The sequence below is a fragment of the Elephas maximus genome, chromosome 20, assembly GCF_024166365.1.
Source record: "Elephas maximus indicus isolate mEleMax1 chromosome 20, mEleMax1 primary haplotype, whole genome shotgun sequence".
Taxonomy (NCBI): Eukaryota; Metazoa; Chordata; class Mammalia; order Proboscidea; family Elephantidae; genus Elephas; species Elephas maximus.
Window position 1 is genome coordinate 28,762,154 of NC_064838.1, and position 23,929 is coordinate 28,786,082.

Here is a 23,929-nt window from a genome sequence, read left to right on the forward strand (position 1 = left end):
AGGCAGGGTTTCTCTGTAAATACAGCAGCTTCTTTTTCCTCCAAAGTGGGCAGACCGTGCTCAGAAGAGGGAGTTTGTAATGCGGGCAAGTACATCTCCATTGCTGCAGATTTGGCCATCAAAAGTTTTTTTCTTCTGAAATAGTATGGAGCAGGGTATACAAGAAGGTAATGGGGGCTGCTGGGTCTTAGTACTTCCTTTAGCATTCTAAATATTTAGCTGTTCCCTGGACTACAATCTATGGGCTTTTCTAATTAGAAAATAAAAGCCAGACACTTCATTATAGTAGTATAGTGCTTTTGTTTCCTGTTGATAAGCTCCTCAGGAGTGCTGGTAGAGTGGGAAACATTTGAATGCGAGAGGTCTAGTTTCTTCTTGGAGTTCTTGGGTTTTATTAACTCCCATGGCTGTGTGCGCACTGGTAAGGCTAAGGACTGGGCTCAGTGCCTCCCTTCAGAGTAAGCTGCAGGCAAGTATAAACTGGTCCACAAACTTTTCTCTGACTGGCTGTTAAAAATATTAGTAATACTGACACATTAGGTCAAAAAGCCATATATCCAGGTCCAAAGCCATGTATCTCAGAAACTGTGTGAGGTACGTATAGATGAAGAAACTGAGATGCAGAGTGTCAAATTACTTGCCCATTAGTTAGTATTCAGTGGAAGCAAGATATATAACTCCAGGCAGTGAGGCTGTGGGGTCATTGGTGCTTCAGCAGTACAATTCTCGCCTTCTGTGTGTAGACCCAGGTTGGATTCCCAGCCAGTGTACCTCAAGCACAGCCGCCACCAATCAGTCAATGGAAGCTTGTGTTTTGCTAGGTAGAATGCTGAAGAGGTTTCAGGGGAAACTTCCAGACTAAGATGGACTAGAAAAAAAAGGCCTGGCTATATACTCCTGAAAACCAGCCATTGGAAACCCTGTGGATCACAATGATCCCATCTGCAATTAATCTTGGGGATGGGACCGGGCAGTGTTTTATTCCATTGTGCATGAGGTCTCTATGAGTCAGGGGCCCGACTTGGCAGCTAACAACAGCAACAATTAAGCTGTATCCACAAATGCACCTATGCCGCGGAGACGGGGGCGGGGGACTCTAGGAAAAATGGTAAACTGCTATTGATGAAATAATTCATGCTTTTGTTGCACCGAGTATGAATTAACCAAAACCCAAAAATTAAACCCGCTGCCATTGAGTTGACTCCAGCTCATAGCAATCCTACAGGACGGAGTAGAACTGCCCCATACAGTTTCCAAGATGCGCCTGGTAGGTTCAAAGGACGACCTTTTGATTAGCAATCTAGCTCTAAGCCACTATGCCACCAGGGGTGAATTAACAGTACTCCCGTAAAGTAAGGAGTAAACAGTGTGGCCATAAATGTAGGGATAAAAGAGTGAACATTTGAGGTGGTATTAGATGTTGTGCTGAGTTTCTTTAGAAAGTTATATGTTGAAAACCTGAACGAGGAGAGTCAAAGTGATAAAACTGGTTGCTATGAGTTGGAATCGACTCGACAGCAGGGGATTTGGTTTTCTTAAGTTTTTTTTTGTGCGGAACATGGTCTGAGTTTAGCATTAGGTTCATCTCATACCTGAAATACATCTTGATGATCCACGTCACGGCGTCTGAGCAGGTTAATCCAACCAAATAATTTGAGAGTTAAATTGCAGTTGGTTTTGAACTGTGAAATGTTGGTATATTTCCATATACCCTTCAGCTTGCTTTGTGGTCAATTGCGCTTAATACTTTCTTTTGTGTCTGTGTATGTGTATGTTGAAAGTGCAGACTGTTCTTTGAATATCTCAAATCAGGGAAGAACGTGCCATTGAGATTTTCTTATCAGGCTGGGAAAGCTCTTCATGTTCTAAGTGGGTGATTACTCCCAGCCTGCACTTTGAGACTCACAAAAGTCCTCTGGGGTTGACAAATGGTATCAGCCATTTAAACAAAGTGGTTGCCTTTTGGAGGGAATTGGCATCAGTTCTTTGAGAATGAGAGATGTAATTGTTTCTTAGAAGCAGGTGAACCCCACAAGACAAATTTGTTGCCTGTTTCTACAAAATATTTTCAACTGAGGGTGACCAGGGTATTATTAAAAAAAAAAAAAAAAAAGATTAAGAGAACCCTTTAATCCAATGGTATAGAACAACCAACGGACTTCTAGAGGGAAAAGTCACATGGCTTTTTTAGCTCATTTAAAATGATCTCATGGAAACTGATTTGTTTACAAGCAGCTCTTAAAAAATCAAACCAAAAATGAAACAACAAACACCAAATATGAACAACAGAAAAAAAAAAAAAAAAAAAACTCAAAATAAGAGTAGGCCTGGAGTGAGGTTTCTAGGTCAAGCTGCCCTTGGATACATGTAATTAAGGAGTCTGCACAGGGCCAGTGTCCCATCTTGTTTGCTATTGGTTTGATCTTGTAAAATAAAACACATTGCGTGTGCAGGCTCTCTATGAACTGGCAATGTATGTAGATTTTTTAGTTCACTTTTGCTCTTTTAGGTTTTTACACAGTTCTTTTGATGAACTCAACTAAGGCTTGAAGTCAGTGACGGGCATGACTTACCCTGTCTGATTCTTACCAGTTGTCCTAGGACTGTGCTTCAGAGATAATTGCCGATGAGGGTGAACTGGATAGACCACTGAAACCACCACTAATCGAACTCTGAGATTCTCTAAACTGGGCATAGTTTAAGACACTTGGGGTGGCTGTTAATGATGTTGGGGTTCGAGTGTTTTATTCCTTCATTCAACAAATATCCTGAGGTCCTGCCATGTGCCAGGGTGTGTTCTCGGTGCTGGTGGTACAGCCATGAACAAAACAAAGCCCTGTTCTCACAAAGCTTAAATTCTACTGGCGGGAGAAGGAGGCAGCCAGTATAACTAAGCAAGTAGTTATAGTGTGATAGGTGGTCAGTACTATGGAGAAAAATAAAACAGGGTAATGGGGATAAGGGAGCACTTAGGGGGAAGCAGGAGGATCAGGGAAGATTTCTCTTTGAGCAGAAATCTGAAGGAAGTGAGCAAGTTAGCTACGTAGCTACCTGGGGAAAGGAGTATTCGAACTGTCCAGAGTAGCAAGTGCAAAGGCCCTGAGGTGGGAGCAGGTGTGATGTGTTAGAGGAATGGCAAGGAGGCCAGGGTGGCTGGAGCTGAGGGAGGAGTGACCAAGGGGAGAATATTTGGAGTTCAGGCGAGACAGGGAGTCAGGCAGGGTCAGATCACGAAGGAGCCAGGTTTTTATAGGTAAACTATGTTTTAGCTAAGGATTTCTAAAATCTTAAGAACTCTGTGTTTGGTTCTCACCATCACTGAACTACATCATCATTTCTAAAGAGACCCAGTTGAGTCTGGCAAGGTCATGTACCAGATGGGAGCTTAATGGGGCGGGGGGGAGGGGGGTAAAACCCAGATTTCTAGACTGCCTGGTTAATTACAAGACTTACCTGGGATTGTAATTCAGTTCAGCAGGAAAGGAATCCTCTTTGATAAATAGGCGAACCTACAGTTGGTTTGGACAACACGTTCTAAGAACCCAATGATAATGCATGGGAGTGTATCTTCAACACGAGCCATCTGATCCCTACCTCCACCCTATGGGCAGTATGCTCTCATTTTAAAGGAATTACACAAAGAGGACAAATGCCCAGCTTATCCAGCGAGCGTCCTTGGGAATATGTTCCGCATAAGTGGGTCTCTCAGATAAGCGAAGTGGACCCCTTCTTATGTGCAAACTTAAAACCAACCTCAAATTTTCCACTCATTACGTAAGATATGCATATACATTCTGGTAAAACATTAGAAAATAAAGATAAGCAAAAATAATAATAAATAAAACAAAAACAGCCACCCCAATCCTACCATCCAAATATTAGGGTTCTAGAGTTTTCATATACATATGTATATATGTGTGTGTGTTGTGCCATCAAGTAAATTCCAACTTATAGTGACCCTATATGACAGAGTAGTGCTGCCTCATAGGGTTTTGTAGGCTGTAATCTTTACAGGAGCAGATCACCAGGTTTTTCTCCCACTGAGAGGCTTGTGGGTTCAAACCACCAATCTTTCAGTTAGCAACTAAGTGCCATCAGGGCTCTCTCTATATAAATATAAAAAAATATCTATATATAAATGTATATATAGATATATGTATATGTGTATATACATACATATGTATAAGTTTTTTTGTTGTGATGTGTGTATATATATATATATATATATATATGGAAACCCTGGTGGCGTACTGGTTAAGTGCAATGGCTGCTAACCAAGAGGTCGGTAGTTCGAATCCGCCAGGCGCTCCTTGGAAACTCTATGAGGCAGTTCTACTCTGTCCTATAGGGTCGCTATGAGTCGGAATTGACTCGATGGTGGTGGGTTTGGGTGGTGGGTATATGTGTATATATATATATATTTATATATCATATTTATTTATGTATATATGTAAAAATGATGCGTATATTTACATTTCATAAAAAGGAACTCATATGTTATCTCCTGTTTGGTAACTTGCCTTCTGCACTCAATATGTCTTGAACATCTTTCCTTGTTAATCATTAGACATTTGCATCTTCATTTTTCCAAAGGAGGCTGTCCCTTTTATGGGATTTCATTTGAGTGATGACATGCCTAGAACCACTGGGGTAAAAGTATATCATTCAGGTTTTATCACCATCATAGTCCAGATTTTCTAATTTAGTTTATATAGTGCTTTTAAGAAAATCAAATATAAGATAAAGCACTGTTCAAATATTAGTTATCTTATTGCAGGGGTGAAGCCTAGTAATCATCTCATTTGAATATAAAATTTCTCGTTTGTTCTTTAGAGTAACCTAATCCTATTAGCTAGGTAGGGCCAGGTACTCTTTTTTTATTTGTTTGTCCTTAAAAAAGAAAACTGCACTATAGAAAATTTAACAAACATGCAATGGTAGAGATCTTAGTATAGTGGACTTCTTGTTACCCATCAACCACCCTCCACCCTTGTTACCGATTCACAGCAAATCTTGTATCATCTGTATCCTTATCTACTCTCCCCTCTTGTCTTGGATTTACTTTGAAGCAAATCCCAGACATATCAGTTCATCTGTATTTCAGGATGCATCTTTAGGGTTAGGATTCTTTAAAAACAAAAACTCAGTGTAATCACAATACTATTATCACATTTCAAGACAAACCTAAGCAAATTTTTAATCCAATCTGTCTTCACACTTCCTTGTTTTATATGTATATATTAATAATAATAAGCACATATTTGACAATTTGTTTGAATCAGAATCCAAATAAGGTCCATACAATATGGATAGCTGAAGTGTTGTTTAATCTCCATAGTCCATCTATATATATTTTTTTCTACACATTTTTTTTGTAGTTGTTATTGAAGAAACTGGGTGATATATTTTCCCACAGTTTAGATTTTGATGACTGCATCAATGTGATATAGTTTGATATGTTCACCTGTCCCATATGTTAGAAACCCTGGTGGTGTAATGGGTAAGTGCTATGTCTGCTAACCAAAAGGTTGGCAGTTCGAATCCACCAGGTGCTCCTTAGAAACTCTATGGGCAGTTCTACTCTGTCTTACAGAGTTGCCATGAGTTGGAATCAACTTGACCACAATGGGTTTAGTTTAGTTTTGTTATGTCAATTTGAGGAATTTATGCTTTATAATTGTTTATGACCCATCCCATAATTAGCAGTACCTCTGGACTACTTGATATAATTTTGCTCATTGGTGTTCATTTGCATTTCAGGAGGAGCTTTATCTAGGGAGGCATTCTGCTTTGCAAAAACGGCTTAAAAGCATCCCCATGCACGTTTTCTCAACATAAAAAGCTGCTGCAATACCCAGAGACTTAGGAAAATTCATGTATTTGCCTTGTGGTATGTGTGTGTGTGTGTGTGTGTGTGTGTGTGTGTATACCATCATGCTGAGCCTCTGTACCTTTGCAGGTGGTGTTCTTTCTGCCTGCTATGCCCTTCACCCCCTCCCCCCTCATAGCCACCTTGCCAAATCTTTCTATTCCTTAAGTCCCAGCCCAAATACTTCCTCTTCTGGGAAGCCTTCCCTGATACTTGAAAATATTTCTGTCATTTGAAACTGCATGGGACTTTATGTTGGTTTTCCTCAGGGGCCTTTTTGTTTTTGTTTTCACTCACTCCCGAAGAGTACCTGGCACATAGTAAGTGCTCAAAAATACTTGTTGAATGAAATTATTTATATACATGTTTTATCTTCCTGTGAAGGATGTAGGCTGCTTCCTAGAAGAATCTCATTTTTTTGTATTCCTCTCTGAATACTTATTTCTTGAACAGATACATTGCTTAGAACAGCCCCTTTGCTATAGAAAGTAAAGTGAGGACCGTGTCAAAATGTATTAAGCAGTCTTATTTATGTATTTTTAAACTTTATTGTGACAAAATAGATATAACAAAGACTTTACTGTTTCAACTATTTTTTTAAAGTTCTACTTTGTCTATTATTTCATTAATTTCTGAAATACCCTATGTGTCCTCCAAAGGACTTTGTAATTTTTCACCAAAAGAGCTCTATAGCCTGCAAGTTTAACACTCAGTCTCACAATACCCAAAGGTAATTGGGGCTTATGTTGTTATTCCAAATTTTTTATTGTGCTAAAATATATTTAACAGAACATTTGCCATTTTAACCATTTCTAAGTGTATAATTTAGTGACATTAAGTTCATTCACCATGTTGGGTAACCATCACCACTATCCACGTCCATTACCCCAAACACAAACTCTGTACTCAGTAAGCAATAACTTCCTACTCCCCTCTCCTTCCAGCCCCCAGCAACCACTGATCTACACTGCTAGCTATGCTTTTGCCTGTTGTAGATATTTCATATAAGTGGAATCACACAATAGTTGTCCTTTTGTGTCTGACTTATTTCACTCAGTATAATGTTTTCAAGGTTCACCCGTGGACAGCTCTCTAGAGGACGCTCTGCTTGGGGAATTATGTTGATTGTTAATAAAAGGGAATGAAAGTAAGAATCGGGTAGTGAAACAAAGTCGCTGTCAGGTTGTAATGGTATTGCCTTGCTAAACCGCAGGATGGGGACTCCTGAGGGTGTTCACCACCTCCTGGGTACAGGCAAAACATGTCACACCTGTGTGTCTGTTTCCTCTTCTGTAGAATAAGTATAAAAATACCTGCTTTGGGTCATTGCTAAGTTGTATAATAAAAAATGCTTGCAGAAGGGCTTAGAGATGAAAGAATAAAACAAAACTAATATTGTAGAGCAGTGGATCTCAATGGTGGGAGAGAGGGATACTGATGATTTTGTCCTCCAGGGGACATTTGGCATGGTCTGGAGACATCTTTGGTGGTTGTAACTCCGGGGATGGGTGGAGGGTGAGTACTACTGGTAACTAGTGGGCAGAGGTCAGGGATGCTTTTAAACATCCTACAATGCACAGGACAGCCCCCACAACAAAGAATTGTTGTTGTTAGTTGTTGTTGAATTGATTCTGACTCTTGTTGACCCCATGTGTGAGAACTGCTCCATAGCGTTTTCAAGGCTGTGATATTTTGGAAGCAGATCGCCAGGCCTGTCTTCTGAGGTGCTTCTGGGTGGGTTTGAACTGCCAACTTTTTGGCTTGTAGTTGAGTGCTAAACTGTTTGTGCCACCCAGGGACTCCTAATAAAAAATTATCTGGCTCAAAATATTGACAGTGCTGAGGTTGAAAAACCCTGTCCTAGAGTGGATTTCCCCCGGCTTAGCAAGGCTTTTATCTCCTTCTGAGGATGTTAACCTAACTTGATTTGCTGGTTTTCTTTGTGGTTTAGACTGTAGGGAGAGGGGTGCCTACTCAGGCTGGGGCTGATTTTTTAACTTTTTAACAAAATAAACATCCTCTCCCTACCCCACAAACAAGCACTGGCCTTGGAGTCTGGAGCCTGGTGGTTTAGCTTTTTCTTTGGCCACTAATCATCTGTGTGACCTTCAAGAAACCACTTGAAGGTTCCTCTCCCCCCACCTATAAAATGAGGAATTTTGGCGAACTGAAATCTTATGATCAGCCAAATCTTAAAGTTTTCTGACTGGCCATCTTTGAGCTCTTGGCTGGCTTCTCTTACTTTGGCTTTGACGAATAGGACACACAGGAGCAGATGTCAGCCTTGACTTCGTTTTTGAGAAATAGTTCTGTGTAGATGGTTTACCTGTTTTGAGAATAGATTATTTAGCAGTCGTGTTTGCAAAAAGGCAAGGAGGTTTATCTTTTTGTCTGTGTTGGATGTATAACAAAAAAAAATAAATAAATAACAAGGCACATTTAAACGAGAGAATCTCCATGAACTTCAGAGGTAAAGCTGCTGTTTCTGACATTGTCATGCAGTGCACCACTTAAAGTTAAAACTTCTGACTTGGTGACTTCCTTTGGGACTGCTTGAAAACGAAAGCGAAGTACTATTTTCTGTGCTCTGAGAGAGGCATTTTTTGGAATAGAATAAATTGTCTGGTGACGGGGACAGGCTGAGTTTCTGAGGGCAGTCTGATGAGCGGATAACGGGACAAGATGGCAAGGGGGGACTGTGTGTCAGTGTGTAGGGTGGGAGGTGGCAACGTGGCCAACTCAGAAATGTGTGGCACCTACTCATTTCACAATAAAGATGATATCGGCAAGTGTCTTTGCTCAAAGGAAGTTCTGAAATGAACCCTGAGAGTGTCCAGTGACAGAAGCAGAGACTATTGTTAAGAGAATACTTTCCCTCTTCTTGGAAGAGTCAACAGTCAATGCCTTGGTTTTTCTCTGGCCCCTGTTTACATCTATGTTACCATATACGTACCTGGGAGACGGCATCATAATGAGACTCCTGCTCCTGGGGGTGGGGGTGGGGGTGAGGGTGAGTTTCCTTGGCCTCTTGCCAGGAGATTGATCAAATGGTGGCAACTCTTCCTTTTTCTGGGCATAGTCTCGTTTGCTCGCGGAAGGCCTCACGGTTTGCCGGACTTTGCCCATTGTTAGCCAGCCGCACTGGGGGCTGCTGAGCCTTAGAGTGAAGGGTGCCGTCTGGCGTTGGCAGCTGCTGTGACTCCTGTGCCTTGTCCACGTTTCGCCTTATGGCCTCTTGGGTCTCCAGGTGCTTTAGAGGCTTCACGTATATGCCCTTCTCCTTGTTGCCTAACTTTAAAGGATGCTTTGTGATTTTATTCTTTAAAAAAAAAAATTTTTTTTTTTTTTTTTTTTTAAGCAAGCAGCAATAAAACTGGCTCTGAAGGACTTTGGCAAAGGCACTTTGTTTTTTTGGTGGTGGAGGTGGTACAGATATGCCAATAGGATATGCCAAGAAAGAGCGGGAAGATGGATGGATTTTAATTGGCTAGGTTTTCAGCAGAAGAGTGATTTTCCAAGTGCATTGTGCTTTGGGGCCTGAAGCAAGATCTGGTGGCTGAAGAGTAGATCCAGAGGGTCACCACAAGGGTGTGATGCAGTCTTCCATTCTCTACCTGGCTGTGCATTAGGGGTTTTTGGTTTTCTTAGGAATAAAAATAAATAGTGGGGAGAAAATTCCCCCGGAGTCATGCTGCTGGAGTTGGCATTGACATATTCAGATAAATGTATCCAGTAAGTACATACTGGATCCCTTTTCTACATTCATTTATCAGTGGAATTGCTGGTTCAAAGGGCTGTTCCATAACTGATCATAAGGCCTAAAGAGATTAACAGGAGAGTAGAAAATAGAGCCAGTTAGACAATAGAATAATAATAGCTAATAGGAATATTTCCTACATGCCATTCCCTACGTGCTAAGTAAGCACTATATTTTCATTTTTCTCATTTAATTTTCAATACAACTTGATGAGATAAGTCCCCATTATCCCCATTCTGCAGATGAGGAAATTGAGACCCAGAAAGAATAAGTAGCTTGGCCAAGGTCATAACTTTCCCATTGTACTTAGAATAAAATGCAGAATTTTATCCTGGCTTGTAGAGTCCCACTGGCTCTGGCTTTTCTGTCTCTGATCTTGCCCCCGTACTTGCTTCCTTTCCCCCATGAGTGCTCCAGACCTTGTGGCTGGCTTTCTGTTTCTTGAGCTTGCCAGGCTCTTTTCTGCCTTTGGGCCTTTGTAGGAGCTGTTTGCTCTGCCTAAAATGCTCTTCTGCTGGATTTTTTTTTTTTTTTTGCAGGACTGCCTCTGTATTGACTTTCAGATCTTGGCATGAATGTCTCATCTTGTTCTCTCTCACCTGCCAATATTAAGTGGTCACCCAGTCACATCACCTGGTTTAATTCTGTTCACAGTGGTATCTGATTTTTCTTGCATGTTTTGTCTTTTTGTTTGTTTACTGTCTGTTTGCCTTCACTAAAATGTTTATATCATGAGAGCAGGGACCTTGTCTGTCTTGCTTATATTTATATCCCTAGTACCTATTGTAGTGGTGGCACATAGTAGGTGCTCAATAGATGTGTTTAATAAAAAGTAGAGTTTAGGTTTCAAAGCAAGGGGTCTGCTCCTTAAAGTCCTGGGCTGTTCAGTTGTGTGTTTAGTGCTTTCATCCTGTTTTATCCAGTTTTTCATGATTATACCATCGTGAGTCCTAAGTATATAAACCAAAACCAAACCTGTTGCTGTTGAGCTGATTCCGACTCATAGCAACCCCAAGTGTATACCAAAACCAAAAAACCCAGTGCCTTCGAGTCGATTCTGACTCATAGCGACCCTATAGGACAGAGTAGAACCGCCCCATAGAGTTTCCGCTATACGCTAAGGGACTTAGAAACCCTGGTGGCGTAGTGGTTAAGTGCCACAGCTGCTAACCAAAGGGTCGGCAGTTCGAATCCGCCAGGCGCTCCTCGGAAACTCTATGGGGCGGTTCTACTCTGTCCTATAGGGTCGCTATGAGTCAGAATCGACTCGACGGCAGTGCGTAAGTGTATAGCCAGTGCCAAGTCAAATCTTAAATCTAAGAAAACTTTTATAGCAGCATTTTTTATACTTTTTGCTTTCAGGAGCTCAATACGCTCTTAAAAATTACGGAGGATCCCAAAAAACTTTTGTTTAATGTGAGTTATATCTATTTATATTCACCATATTAGAAATTAATGCTGAAAAAAATTAAACTATTTTTCTCGTTAAAAAATAACAAATCCATTACACATGAACATAAGTAACTTTTTTTAATGAACAATAATGACATCCCCCCCCCAAAAAAAATAGTGAGAAGAGTGGCATTGTTTTATATTTTTTGCAAATCACTCTAAGATCTGGCTTAACAGAAGACAGCCTGGATTTGCATATCTGCTCTGCCTTCAACGTGTCATGCAGGCTCTGGGAAACTCCACTGTACACTCATGAAAGACTGAGTGTGACAAAGGCACATAACACCTTAGTGTTGTTATGAAGAGGCGTTGGTGGTTCAGTGGTAGAGTTCTTGCCTCCCATGCAGGAGACTGAGGTTCGATTCCTGGCCAATGCGCCTGATGTATAGTCACTACCTCTCTGTCAGTGGAGTCTTACATGTTGTTATGATGCTGAACAGGTTTCAGTGGAGCTTGCAGAAATCAGCCAGTGAAAACCGCGTGGATCACAATGGGCTGACCCGCAAACCAATCGTGGGAATGGTGCAGGACTTGGAAGGGTTTCATTGCATTGTGCATGGGGTCACCATGAGTCAGAGGCTGACTTAATGGCAGCTACCACCACCACCACCATTATTATGAAAATAGTTTTGATGTCCAAGAGCCCCTGAAAGAGTCCTGAGAACCCCCAGGGATCCCTGGGCCATCTTTGAGAACCACTGGCTTATAGGTGGTTAGGTATTTGAAAGGTAGGATGGTGGCATGGAACATTTGAGAGAGGGGAAAGGTGAAAGCTTGAGTGACATGATGAAATTGAATGTCCCTAAGTCTGGTTGTTGTATCAGATCTTTCTGTTCAGAAATATGTGGATAGGGATGCTTTTAAGCTGTTTCTTGTTTTCGTTTTGCAAAACAAAATCACTTTTCAGCCAAAGCGCCTCTTGAAATGCAAATAAGCAATGAGAGCTTGGAGGCTAGTGGTATTTTTCTTACGTTCCTCTTTCTCAGATGAGCAAGATTGTACCAAACATTTCAGAAGTTCTGCTGATGGGATGGGTCACTAAAAAATTATAAAGCACAGATTTATCTCAGTATCTGAGAACAGCACCTTCAAATGCAGCTTCTTCTATCTCCGCTGCTCTAACATCCTTGTTGGTTCTTCTTGTAGCTTTTGGCCTCCAGTGAAGTTGTATCCTACAGTAGAAATTGGCATTGTCTTAAAGCTTCATTGCTCTTAGGTTTTATCACAACTAGTATTAAAGGAATCAAGAGGGAAGCTGTCAAAAACAGTTTAGATATTCTACGCTAGCCAGCTTCACTGTGTAAGAAGGTTAAATGATTGCAAATCCAGATTTGGGGAAAGATTTTGTATGTTTCTTGGGTGGTATATGAATTTTCAATGTCATTGTCAAGGTAATTCAGTGGTAAAAACATGGGGAGCTTGGTCATCAGGAAGTAAATTATGCATTCGGGCTCAGTGGCTGAGAGCCATGGCTGCTAACTAAAGGGTCAGTGGTTCAAATTCAGTAGCGGCTCTTTGGAAACTCTATGGGACAGTTCTACTCTGTCCTATAGGGTTTCTCTGAGTCTGAATTGACTTGATGGCAATGGGTTTTTGGTTTTGGGGTACAGGCATGGTGATGAGGGGCCTTCAGTGCCTGATACCAGTGCTTGGAAGGGCCTACTTTAAAGTCAGAGCGTAGATGGGAATTTGATTACTGAAAGTCAGATAGTCCAGCCTCAAAGTTTATGTGGCTTCATCTTAATTAAACAGAAGAGTCTTCTTGCTTCTATGTGTTGGTGAAAATCTGAGGGTCCGTTGTTTTGGGGTCCATTAACTACTGTGACATTGGCTTCTGCTTTCCTTCCTCATCTGTCCACCCTTGAAGATTAAAGTGACATCTTAGATAACTTCTTGGTTAATGAAAGTGTTCTAATTTAGTCTTAGCTTCAGGAGTTGCTAACTTTTAAGTTCTAAATTGTGTGTAGGCGGAAGTCGAGATTTCATTTTTAGAAAAGTGAATATAATGCAATTAGTTAAGTGTGTGCAGGAGAAATAGATAAGAAAAATTACCATAAGTGAGTTTTCTGCCATAGCCAAACAGGTGTGTTTTCTGCCACAGTCAAACCTTTTAGCAAAAACAAAACAAAACAAAGAAAACAAAAACAAAAGCAGACAAACCTATATTGATCTGCTCAAAATTAAGTGAATTTATTTCTTTTTCATTGAGGCTGTGTTTTAGCCTGTTTTAACACCAAAGAGCTTCTGAATACTCCTTTGAAGAGGTTTCTACTATCTCCACCCCCAGCAGGGGGCCTGGTTTGAAGACAGAAGAAGGGGAGTTGAGTTTAGGTTTGACTGTCTTGGGTATTGCAAAATTGGGTACCACAAAGCAGCAATACCTTGATGTGCTCTGCTGTTGAGCGTCTACCACCCCATTGGCTTGCAAGGATTTAAAAATTTCTGTGACCCTTGTTTGCTCCGTGGGCACCCAGCAGTGTTGACAAAGTATGGAACATGTATCAAACAGAGAGATCCCAAGTTAAGGCAGAGGTGGGTGAAGACTTTGGAGGAATAAAAGTGTACCTTTTCATTTTGGTCTCATGTGAAAATGAAGCAGGGCAGGAATCTCTGGGTGGTGCAAACGGTTAACACACTCTGCTGCTAACCAAAAGGTTGGAGGTTCAAGTTCACCCAGGGGCATCTTGGAAGACAAGCTTGGTGATCTGCTTCTGACAAATCAACCATTGACAACCCTGTGGAGCACAGCTCTACTCTGACACACATGGGGTCACCTTGAGTTGGAAATGTCTTGATAGCAGCTGCTTTAGGAAGGCCCAGGTATTTTGCCAAGCAGTTTATGTGGACTATTTGGCTTAATCTGCACAGTGGCCCTGAGAGGTATGAAGGGTTGTCTTTTTTTTTTTTTTTTTAAAGATGAGGAAGCTGAGGTTCAGAGGCGTTATGTAACTTGCACAAGGACACACAGCTGGAAAATGAAGCTGGAATTCAAACCCAGACATTTGGAATCAGTGTTTCTAAACGTTAACTCCTTTCTGCGCTCACAGCCATTTTGAACACGCAGAGGGAATGGTCAGTAGGGAAGAGGTACTTTTTACCACCAGCAGAAGTTAGAGACTTTGTTATTTTGGTCCCCAAACTTTTCATAGAAATCTGTTGAAAAGGGCCAGTAAGCCTTTGTCCTCTATCCTTGGTCCGACAGAGTAACCTTGGCTTTAGGAAATTAATAACCTAAAAAAAAACAACAAAACCCATTGCCGTTGAGTTAATTCTGACTCATAGCAACCCTACAGTACAGAGTAGAACTGCCCCACAGGGTTTCCAAGGAGCACTTGATGGATTCAAACTGCCAACCTTTTGGTTAGCAGCCGTAGCATTTAACCACTACGCCACCAGGGTTTCCAATCACCTAAAAAGACACTATAAATTCTGTTGGGCAACAAATAAGATGACGATATATTCCGCAGAACTCAGTTCGATTGCTTGCCATGTCCCAGGTGCTGTACTAGATACTGGGAATGCAACAAGGAAGAATAGGTCCTTGCCCTCATGGGCTTACAGTCTAGTGGGGGCGTACAAGTAAATAAGCCAGTGACTAAGTAAATCAACAAGTAAACAAGCAATATTAGGACAGTGGTGGTGGGCAGGAAACCCTGGTGGTGTCGTGGTTAAGTGCTACGGCTGCTAACCAAGAGGTCAGCAGCTCGAATCCACCAGGTGCTCCTTGGAAACTCTATGGGGCAGTTCTACTCTGTCCTATAGGATTGCTATGAGTCGGAATCGACTCGACAGCAGTGGGTTCGGGTTTGGGTGGTGGGCACAGATAGGGCAATTGGAGTGATGTATAGAGACATATGTTGCAGATGTATGATCCAGATTTGGGAAGTCAGAGAGGGCTTCCTAGATGCAGTGACATCTAAACTGGGACAGTAAAGGTGATTGGGAGTTAGCCAAAAGTGGCAGTGAGGGAAGGAGAGGAGCATCTCAGGCAGTGGGAACAGCATATGCAAAGGCCCAGGGGACAGAGAGGCACACAGCATGTTGAGGGGAACTGAAAACAGTTCATTGTGGATGGAGTATAGAGGGCAGCCTGGCGGTGGGGGTAGGGGGAATAGGCAAGGACCAGATCATGAGGAGCCCCAGAGAGATTTTGGAAGGTGTTTAGCACAGGAACGATGTGGTGTGGTATTTGTTTCTAAAGGATCATGCTGGCTGTTGTTGCAGAATAGATTAGATCAAAAGAATTGGAATGTTCAAGAGATGTACTGAAGATGAAGATCTCTAGGATTTGGTACTCGATTAGACTTGTCCATTCAATTCTTTGACAGATATTACCAAGCATCTACTATGTGCTAGGCATTGGGGCTGCGAATATATTGGCATGCAAGACAGAGCCCTAAACAGATCCTTGAATGCAATGGCATTCGGTAAAAATGGCGTGGAGGCAGTGTCTGACCTCCTCCAGCCCCACCAGGGGGAAAGAGAACCAAGATCAACAGTGCGAGGCCGACTCCCATGAGGTGGAGGCCAGACAAGCCTCTTTTCTCCACCGTCTTCACCAATTCTGACATCAGCCTTCCCTCGCAGAGCACTGTACTTCTCTGCTGGGTTTGATAATTCATTACAGAGGCCACACAGAACTCACAGACCATACTAATGATTATGGAGTTTATTAGGGAAGTAACAGTTACAATTCATGCTCAGGAACACTCAGAATACAGTTATTCCATCAGAACAGCCTCTTCCCAGCTATGCTCGCAGGCACGCCTCTCCCTGGCCCTAGGCCTCACCCCAAAGGTACTCAGCTTTCTCCGTGGGCTGGGAAACCCACCATGCTGTTTGCTGCTGCCGGGTCTCTGCTGCCACAGCATCTCACCATTTTCAGGGTTACAGCTTTCTCTCTCTCTCTCCTGCTTCCAGAAGCTTCTTAGCACAGGGACCCCAGGTCCAAAGGAAATGCTCCTAGCTGTTCTTCCTTGGTGATCGTAGGTTCCTCCTCTCTGCTCTGGAGTTGGCTTTCTTTTAAGGCAAAACTGACCAATCCCCTTGGTTGGCCACAATTACCTGATCACACAGTCACCTGAGTGAGAGTTACAAGATCATGGCTAGCAAGGCCACATCAAAAGTAATCAATCGCACCGCAGTGTCAGACAGGAATCACACAAATAAATGTAAACTTAGAACTGACATAAATGCTGGGAAGGAGAGCTCTGTGGCACAGGAAGTTTGTAACAGTGGGGTGTGACCTTCTCAGGGAGATTGGGGAAGATTTTCTGGTGGGAATGGTAACTGAACTGAGATGTGAAGGGTGAATTGGCTTTAACTAGGGTAAGGGTCAGGGTGGGATGAGAGTGTTCTGAGCCTGGGGAAACAACATGGGCAAAGGCCCTGTGGCAGGGATAAGGCAAAAGGGAAGATGGGAGATCCCTTCAGGCTTTGGTGGTGGTGGCTGAGAAGGGGGTACGGAGGGGGAGAAGCAGGTTGGGCAGGCAATTTTTGTGATACACTGAGATGCTGTGAGCATTCAGGAGCAGGCTCCCAGTCTCTGTTGGCCCTGAGATACAGACTTGAGAATCCCCGTCATATAGAGATTACCGGAGCCAGCAGGGAGGCCCTGAGTGCTACAGATGGCTAACATGCTTGACTGGTAACTGAAAGGAACCCTGGCGGCACAGTGGTTAAGTGCTCAGTTGCTAACTGAAAGGTTGTGGTTCAAACTCACCAGCCACTCCATGGGAGAGAGATGTGGCAGTGTGCTTCCATAAAGATTTCAGCCTTGAGATCCAAATACCTTGAGGGACCTAGGTCTGGGGACCATGGTCTCCGGGGACAGCTAGATCAATTGGCATAAGATAGTTCAAAAAGAAAATGTTCTACATCCTACTTTGGTGAGTAGTACCTGGGGTCTTAAAGCTTTCGAGTGGCCATCTAAGATACATCTATTGGTCCTATCACATTCAGTGCAAAGGAGAATGAAGAAAACCAAAGTCACAAGAAAAATATTAGTCCAAAGGACTAATGAACCAAATGAACCACAGCCTCTACCAACCTGAGCCCAGAAGAACTAGATGGTGCCTGGCTACCATCACTGACCACTCTGACAGGGATCACAGTAGAGGGTCCTGGACAGAGTGGGAGAAAAATGTAGAACTAAATTCAGATTCACAAAAAAAGACCAGACTTACTGGTCTTACAGAAACTGGAGGAACCCCAGAGGTTATGGCCCCCAGACACCCTGCTAACTAAGAACTGAAGCCACCCCCGAAGTCCACTTTTCAGCCAAAGACCAGACAGGTCTTTAAAACAAACAATAACACACGTGAGGAAGGTGCTTCTTAGTTCAATCAAGTATACAAGACCAAATGGGTACCTAGTGCCCAAAATCAAAGACAAGAAGGCAGGAAGGGACAGGAAAACTGGACAAGTGGACACCAGGAACCCAGGTGGAAAGGGAAAGGGAAAGGGGGAGAGTGCTGACACATTGTGGGGATTGCAACCAATGTCATAAAACAATTTGTGTATAAATTTTTGAATGAAAAACTAATTTGCACTGTAAACTTTCACCCAGAAACACACACACACACACACACACACACACACACACAAATTTCAGCCTTGGAAAAAAAGGCCTGGCAATCTACAGGCAGTCCCTGGATTACAAACGAATTCCGTTCCTAAATCTGTCTTTAAGTCACCTTTGTATGTAAGTCAGAATAGTTAGGTACGGTTCATAGCTAATGTTAGTCAAATGTTTGTCTTAGCATATAGTATATAGTATACCTTTCTATACATAAAAAAAATTAAAGAAACACTTCCAGGTACACAAAAACTTCTTTAACATAATAGTAATGGTAATAATAACGTTTTGATGTGCATCACATAGTATCGCACGTTTCTTATTACGAACCATTTGTATGTACCTCGCTATGATAGGCTTTACGAGGGTTGGTTCATAACTATGGGTTGGACCTAAGTTGGACGTTTGTAATTTGGGAACTGTCTGTACTTCCAAAAAGTCAGCCACTGAAAACTCTATGTACCACGGTTCTACTCTGACACATGTGGGGTCACCATGAGTCAGACTGACTCAATGGCACCTGGTTTTGGGAAGCCAGTGGAGTGGAGGAGATGACCAGGGAGGGTACAAAGAAGACAAAGAGCAAAACCTTGGAACCCCAGATTTTGAAGACCACCACCTCTGGTTTCTGTTCCCCAGGGAGGTCTCTGAATTTCTGTGTTTTTATTTCCACCTTTTTTAAAAACGGAATCAAATCTCCTCTTGTTATGCGTTGCTCAGGGAGCAGTTTCAGGGTACAATGAATGGAAGATGAGCCAGCAGGTGGCGTGGGGGCTCAGCAAAGTTGCCACAGCCTTCAGCTGCTTGGGTACAGTGCAGAGGTTACCATCCCACCTTTGTCTGTCTGGTCCAACCCTCCAGGAAAAACCATATTTGAAGAGGTGCATCAACTGGTCAGAGTGGTGGTAGGTGGCAGTGGTGGTCTAACACTCAGAGCTTACAGAGATTGCGTGCTGACTTCATGCCAGGTGCTGTGCTGAGGGCTTTGTAAACATGATCTCACCAAACCTTGAGACAACCTCATGGGGGAGGTACTCTTATTACCGCTGTTTTATAGATGGGGAAAGCAAGGCTTAGGGAACTTCCAGAGCTTTCCTGAAGTCCCACAGTGAGTCAGTGGCAGAGCTGGGGTTTGAACCCTGGCAGTTTGACTTTGGACCTACAACTCCTGCCTGCCACAGGGCCAGTCAAGAATGGGGGGACGATGGAGATGTTTTGTAAAAAGAAGCAAAGCCTTGAGAAGTAGGATAGATAGCATTCACATACTTAGAGGTCTCTGCAGCATCAGAGGACAGATCAGCAGCTAGAGCTCTGGGAGGTAGCTGTCCTTTTGTAGCTGGAGGAACGAACACTCCCTAACAAGGCTGCTGAACATGGAGCCCTGGTGGCACAGTGGTTAAGAGCTTGACTGCTAACCAAAAGGTCAGCAGTTTGCATCCATCAGCTGCTCCTTGGAAACCCTATGGAACAGTTTTACTCTGCCCTATAGGGTCGCTTTGAGTTGGAATCAACTCTACACAGCTGGTTTAGTTTATTCATTTTTTTTTTTTTTTTTTAAAGCAGAAGCTGAAACCATCCATAGGCGATATTGTTGAAGGTTTCTGTTATTAGAAGGAGATAGAATTACGTACTTAATGAGGTTCCATCCAACTTCTGTTCTGTGATATTTGTGTGTTTGGAAAGGCCAGATGCTCATGGTTGAGGCTTGAGTATAATTCAGGATTGTTCAGCCTTTCTTCTGGCAAGGAAATTAAGGAGGCTGATTATCTTCCCTAAAGTAAAATATATCCTCAGGGGTCATACAGGAGTTCATTTGTTGGATGCCCAGGAGCCCTTTTATACAGGGAATCCTTTCCTTTACTGAGTTTAAATTTTGAAGCCCTGGAATCTTCCAGAATTTCACTTTCTCTCTTATTTAAAAAGTAATAAAAATAGCTAGCATCGAGCAATAAAAGTATGCCAGTCACTGCACCAAGCACTTTTCATTTTCTATCTAATCCTTGCAACAACCCGTTGAAGTAAGTATTATCCCCATTTTACAGATGAGGAAATGAAGGCAGAGATTTAAGTGGACTGAATGACTGCAGTAGGCTAATAATACTAGCTGACGTTCAGAGAGGAAGAGTGGAGCTCTGGAGCTGACCCTCCAGGCCTGTCCTCCTGTCTGTCAGGTGACTAACTCCACCAGAGTTTTTTAGCCAAGAGCCCTGGGTATCCATCTAGTGTTTGAAGTCTCAGAGTTACGCAGCGCAGTGGCAGTTGGCACCGGCTGTGATTTTCTCTTAGGTGGTCCCCAGCCACTGTGTGAGTGACACAGGAGTCCTGGGTACAGCTGCAAGCAGTTTGCAGGCACAAATGGTCCAGGATCAGATAAAGAGGCAGGCTCTCCCAACCTGCTTCTCAACAACAGGAAGTCTTCCAGAAGACTGCTAGGGAGGCCCATCACTCATAGCCGACTTTCTGCTTTTCCCCCTCCAGGCCCCACAGGCCTGTTCTGTTGACTTTCCCAGCCTTTGTTTTTCCTTCCAGGACATCACTGATAATTGCAAGCAGGCTCCCTCCTCCTTCTCCTCCTCCTCCTTTCCCTTCTCCTCCCTGCTACTAGCTCTAGGTGAGGAGAGGACCTCCAGAGGTCTCTAGCCAGATCAGGAAGTCTTCTACTCAGTCTTTTATGAGTGGGCATTGTTGCCTGAGACCCCTGGGGCAGGATCTGTCCTCCCCTTACCCCTTGTGGTTGGTTTTTAAATCAGGACCTGTGGCACATTGCCCAGCTGAGGATCATTAGCTATGCTGAGTGTACTGGTCTGTGCTTTCAGAGGAAATGGAAAACGTGGCTAAAGGTTACTTGTTCAATTGTCTTGTCTAGTTAATGAACGTGTTAGTTAGAAAGAAGATAAGAAAATCAGTTTTCCGTAATCTCACCTCCCAGAGAATAAGAACAGTTAACATTTTAGCCCATATTCTAGAGATAGTCGTTGACAAAAAATTCCATTTAAGAGTCAGACAGACCTGGGTTATAGCCCTGGCTTGCTCATTATGTGACCTGGGCATCTTAACCTCTTTGTACTTGTTTCCCCAACCACAAAATGGGAATAATGGTAGTGCCTGCCTCACACAGTGGCCATGAGGATTCAGTTAAGAGAACAATTGTAAAGCACTTAGTGCAGTGGCTAATCCTTATAGTAAGTGCTCAATAAATGTCAGCTCTTGTTAAAGGTCCCTGGGTAGAGTGGGAAGGAGCCCTGGTGGTACAGTGGTTAAGTGCTTGGTTTCTAAAAGAAAGTTTATTGGTTCAAATCCAGCAGCCGCTCCGTGGCAGAAAGATATGGCAGTCCGCTTCTGTAAAGATTACAGCCTTGGAAACCCTATGGGACAGCTCTACTCTGTCCTATAGGGTTGCTACAAGTTGGAATCGACTCAATTGCAATGGGTTTCATTTGGGTTAGCGTCAACGGTTAAGCACTTGACTGCTACCCAAAAGGTTGGCTGTTCAAACCCAGCAAGAGTCTCATTGGAAGAAAAATCTAGCGATCTGCTTCTGAAAGGTCACAGCCTTGAAAATTCTATGGAGCAGTTCTACTCTGTAGGCATGGGGTTGCCAGGAGTCAGAATTGCCTCCATGGCAACTAACTGCAATATCATCATCATCATTAAAAATGGCAGTAATGCAGAACTGTGCTGTAGAAATGTGGCGTCCAAACATCTGTTCAAGTACCTATTGCGGACAATACTGTGTGCTTCATGCCTCGTCATTCAGGAACACTGAGTAGTGTCTGCTTCTTCCCATTAAGAGTCTGGAACCTTACAGTAAGGTAATCAGGTAATAATGAAAGTTGCCCTCAGAACACAGCAGTCATGCTAGGATTTCCTGGCCTGGCCTCCTTAGAGATCCAACGTTGATTTGAAGGATAAGCCCGAAAGAAGAGAGTTGGTCACGCTGGACAAGGGCTCTAGTCTCTTGCCCGAGCACATACCTGCTTTCTTGGCATTTGACAACTCATCATTGTCTTTCCAGGAGGCCAGAGTGTTCAGATACAAATTTGGTCTGACTCAAAATTCAGACAGTAATTATTTTCCAATAAATGGTCCCAGAAACGTGCTGACTTCCTGACTCTTTATGATAAAGCTTTTAAACAGGAGCACATAAGGGAAATATTAATGACTCTCAATGTTTTTCACTTGTATAGCCTTTCTGGATGGGGTTTTAAAACACTGGTTTGCCTTTAGGTATAAAACATCTAGTTAGGAAGAAACCACATAATGATGGACAAGATTGAAGAGAGCAATACTTGGCCAACTGTCCCTTTTGTGAAGCTTTCCCTAAGGTCTAGAGATGCTAGTTCTTTAGTTTGAGTTTTTATTCCATGTCCTCAATTGCTGTCTCTGTCTAAAATTCATGTTCAGTGAAATGCTGTTTATCTGTCTTGCAACATCTGGGTTGTTTTGGGGGGTAAATGAACTTTTCTTTGCAGCTTCTCATGAGCTGTGAGCTGAGGTTCTTTACTGGTACGTTATCATTACCTGGCACTCCTGCCAAGGTAGAAAAAGTACTTTCTGAGGTTTCCTGCCAGTCCTTGCCACATAACTCTTCCTAAAAGAAAACCTGGCACCCAGGAAGTGATTTGAGGAGAGAATATTTTTCTAGGCATTGCAACTATTGTGGCTTTACGGGGTAAATGGTTTCTGGTAGGGGAATTTGACTGAATAGATGGGAAAAGATGTTGAAAGGGGCCTGGGTTTGGAGGGCAGCCCCTGGGTGGTACAAATGTTTTATGGGCTTGGTCACTCACCAAAAGATTCAAGTCCACCAAGAGGTGCCTTGGAAGAAAGGCCTGGCCATCTACTTCTGGAAAAAAAAAACCAGCCATTGAAAACCCTACGGAGCACAGTTCTACTCTGACACACATGGGGTCGTCATGAGTCAGAGTTGACTTAATGACAACTGGTAGTGTTTGGAGGAGAGGTCTTAGGAAGGCCTTGGTTACTTAGGTATCTATACCAGGTGCCTGAGGAAAACTGGAAACTTAGCTGCAGTCCACCCCAGCACACTGCCTTCCTACATAACTGAGCTTGTTTTTTACACGTCAGTGTAGCTTTGGTAATATTGCTCCCACTCCTCAATATTTATGGCCCCAATGAAAGCTGTTTCTATGAGTCATGTCAATATTTTTGTTGATATTTGTATGTGTATGTGTGCAGTGATTTCCGGACTGTGTAGAGATTTCCTAGAACTTAAGAGCATTTTCTAGGACTGCCTCTAACTAGCTGTATATTCGTGGCTGTGTTCTTAACCAGCTCAAGACTTAACTGTTCGTATCTGCATAGTGAGGGGTTTAGACCAAGTGCTGACTAACCCCTTCACTATGCAGGTAAGCGTAGTATGTTCTAGTCTCCATCTAGAAGTTTTTTTTGGTAAAGGATGCAAAGGAAAGACATTGAAAAAGCGTTTTGGTGAAGCACTTTTAGTTGTCAAGTTCTTAAAAGGCTGGTAAAGCTTTGTGGTGTTTGTTATCAAGTTTCCTTTTATTAATTTTATTTTGTTGCTTTGGTACCTTGGCCCAGGCACCATGGCCTTGCCAGACCTTAGTTTTATACCAGGTGTTTCCTTCTGAGTTAACAATCCCTGAGGCAAACTGCATATGTTAATGTTTTGTAAGCCAGACTCTCCAGCTCCCTAATCACTGCAAAATTCTTGGCTGGCTCCCTGCTGTTTTTTTATATTCACTATTTATTATCGAGGGTCCTCCATTTGTAGACTATGATTCAGGTGCGGTTTTGTTTGAAACAAATGTTATTGTGGGTTGGAGAGTATCCTGAAATTACTTAATTTGTTGGGGGAAAAAAAAATGTTGTTGCATCTGTCCTTACTTGGCTCATTTAAATTGCCTGCCTGTCAAACATTTATTTAAATGTGACTTTTAAGTGGAGTGCTTTGGAAAATTGAGCTAAGCCAACTTGCAGTGACTTTTTTTTTTCCCCCTCTGAGCCTTTTCATTTCTTCTAACAATGTTGCATATTTTACTTTGTCTAGGACTCTCCAGAAAGACATGTCTGACAAGATGTCCAGTTTCCTGCATATTGGAGACATTTGTTCCCTGTACGCCGAGGGATCGACAAATGGATTTATTAGCACCTTGGGGTAAGAGCTCCTGGTTTCTTCCATGGCAGGACTTGTTAAGACATCATAACATCAGTTCGAAAACTTTGATTTTTCTAAGATAAGAATGTTACCGTTTTACTTGGCTTTTACGGAGGTGGTTGAAATCATGAATAC

At 42.6% G+C, this 23,929-nt stretch overlaps 1 protein-coding gene across 1 annotated transcript in view; it reads left to right on the forward strand.

Annotated features, from left to right (window-relative positions):
* ITPR1 (inositol 1,4,5-trisphosphate receptor type 1) overlaps positions 1-23,929 on the forward strand; it is a 382,998-nt gene that overhangs the window by 1,689 nt on the left and 357,380 nt on the right. The window contains exon 3 of the mRNA XM_049862511.1: positions 23,687-23,794. Coding sequence (XP_049718468.1) covers positions 23,703-23,794 — 92 coding nt within the window. The 5' untranslated portion in view covers positions 23,687-23,702. The remainder of the gene's footprint in view (positions 1-23,686; positions 23,795-23,929) is intronic.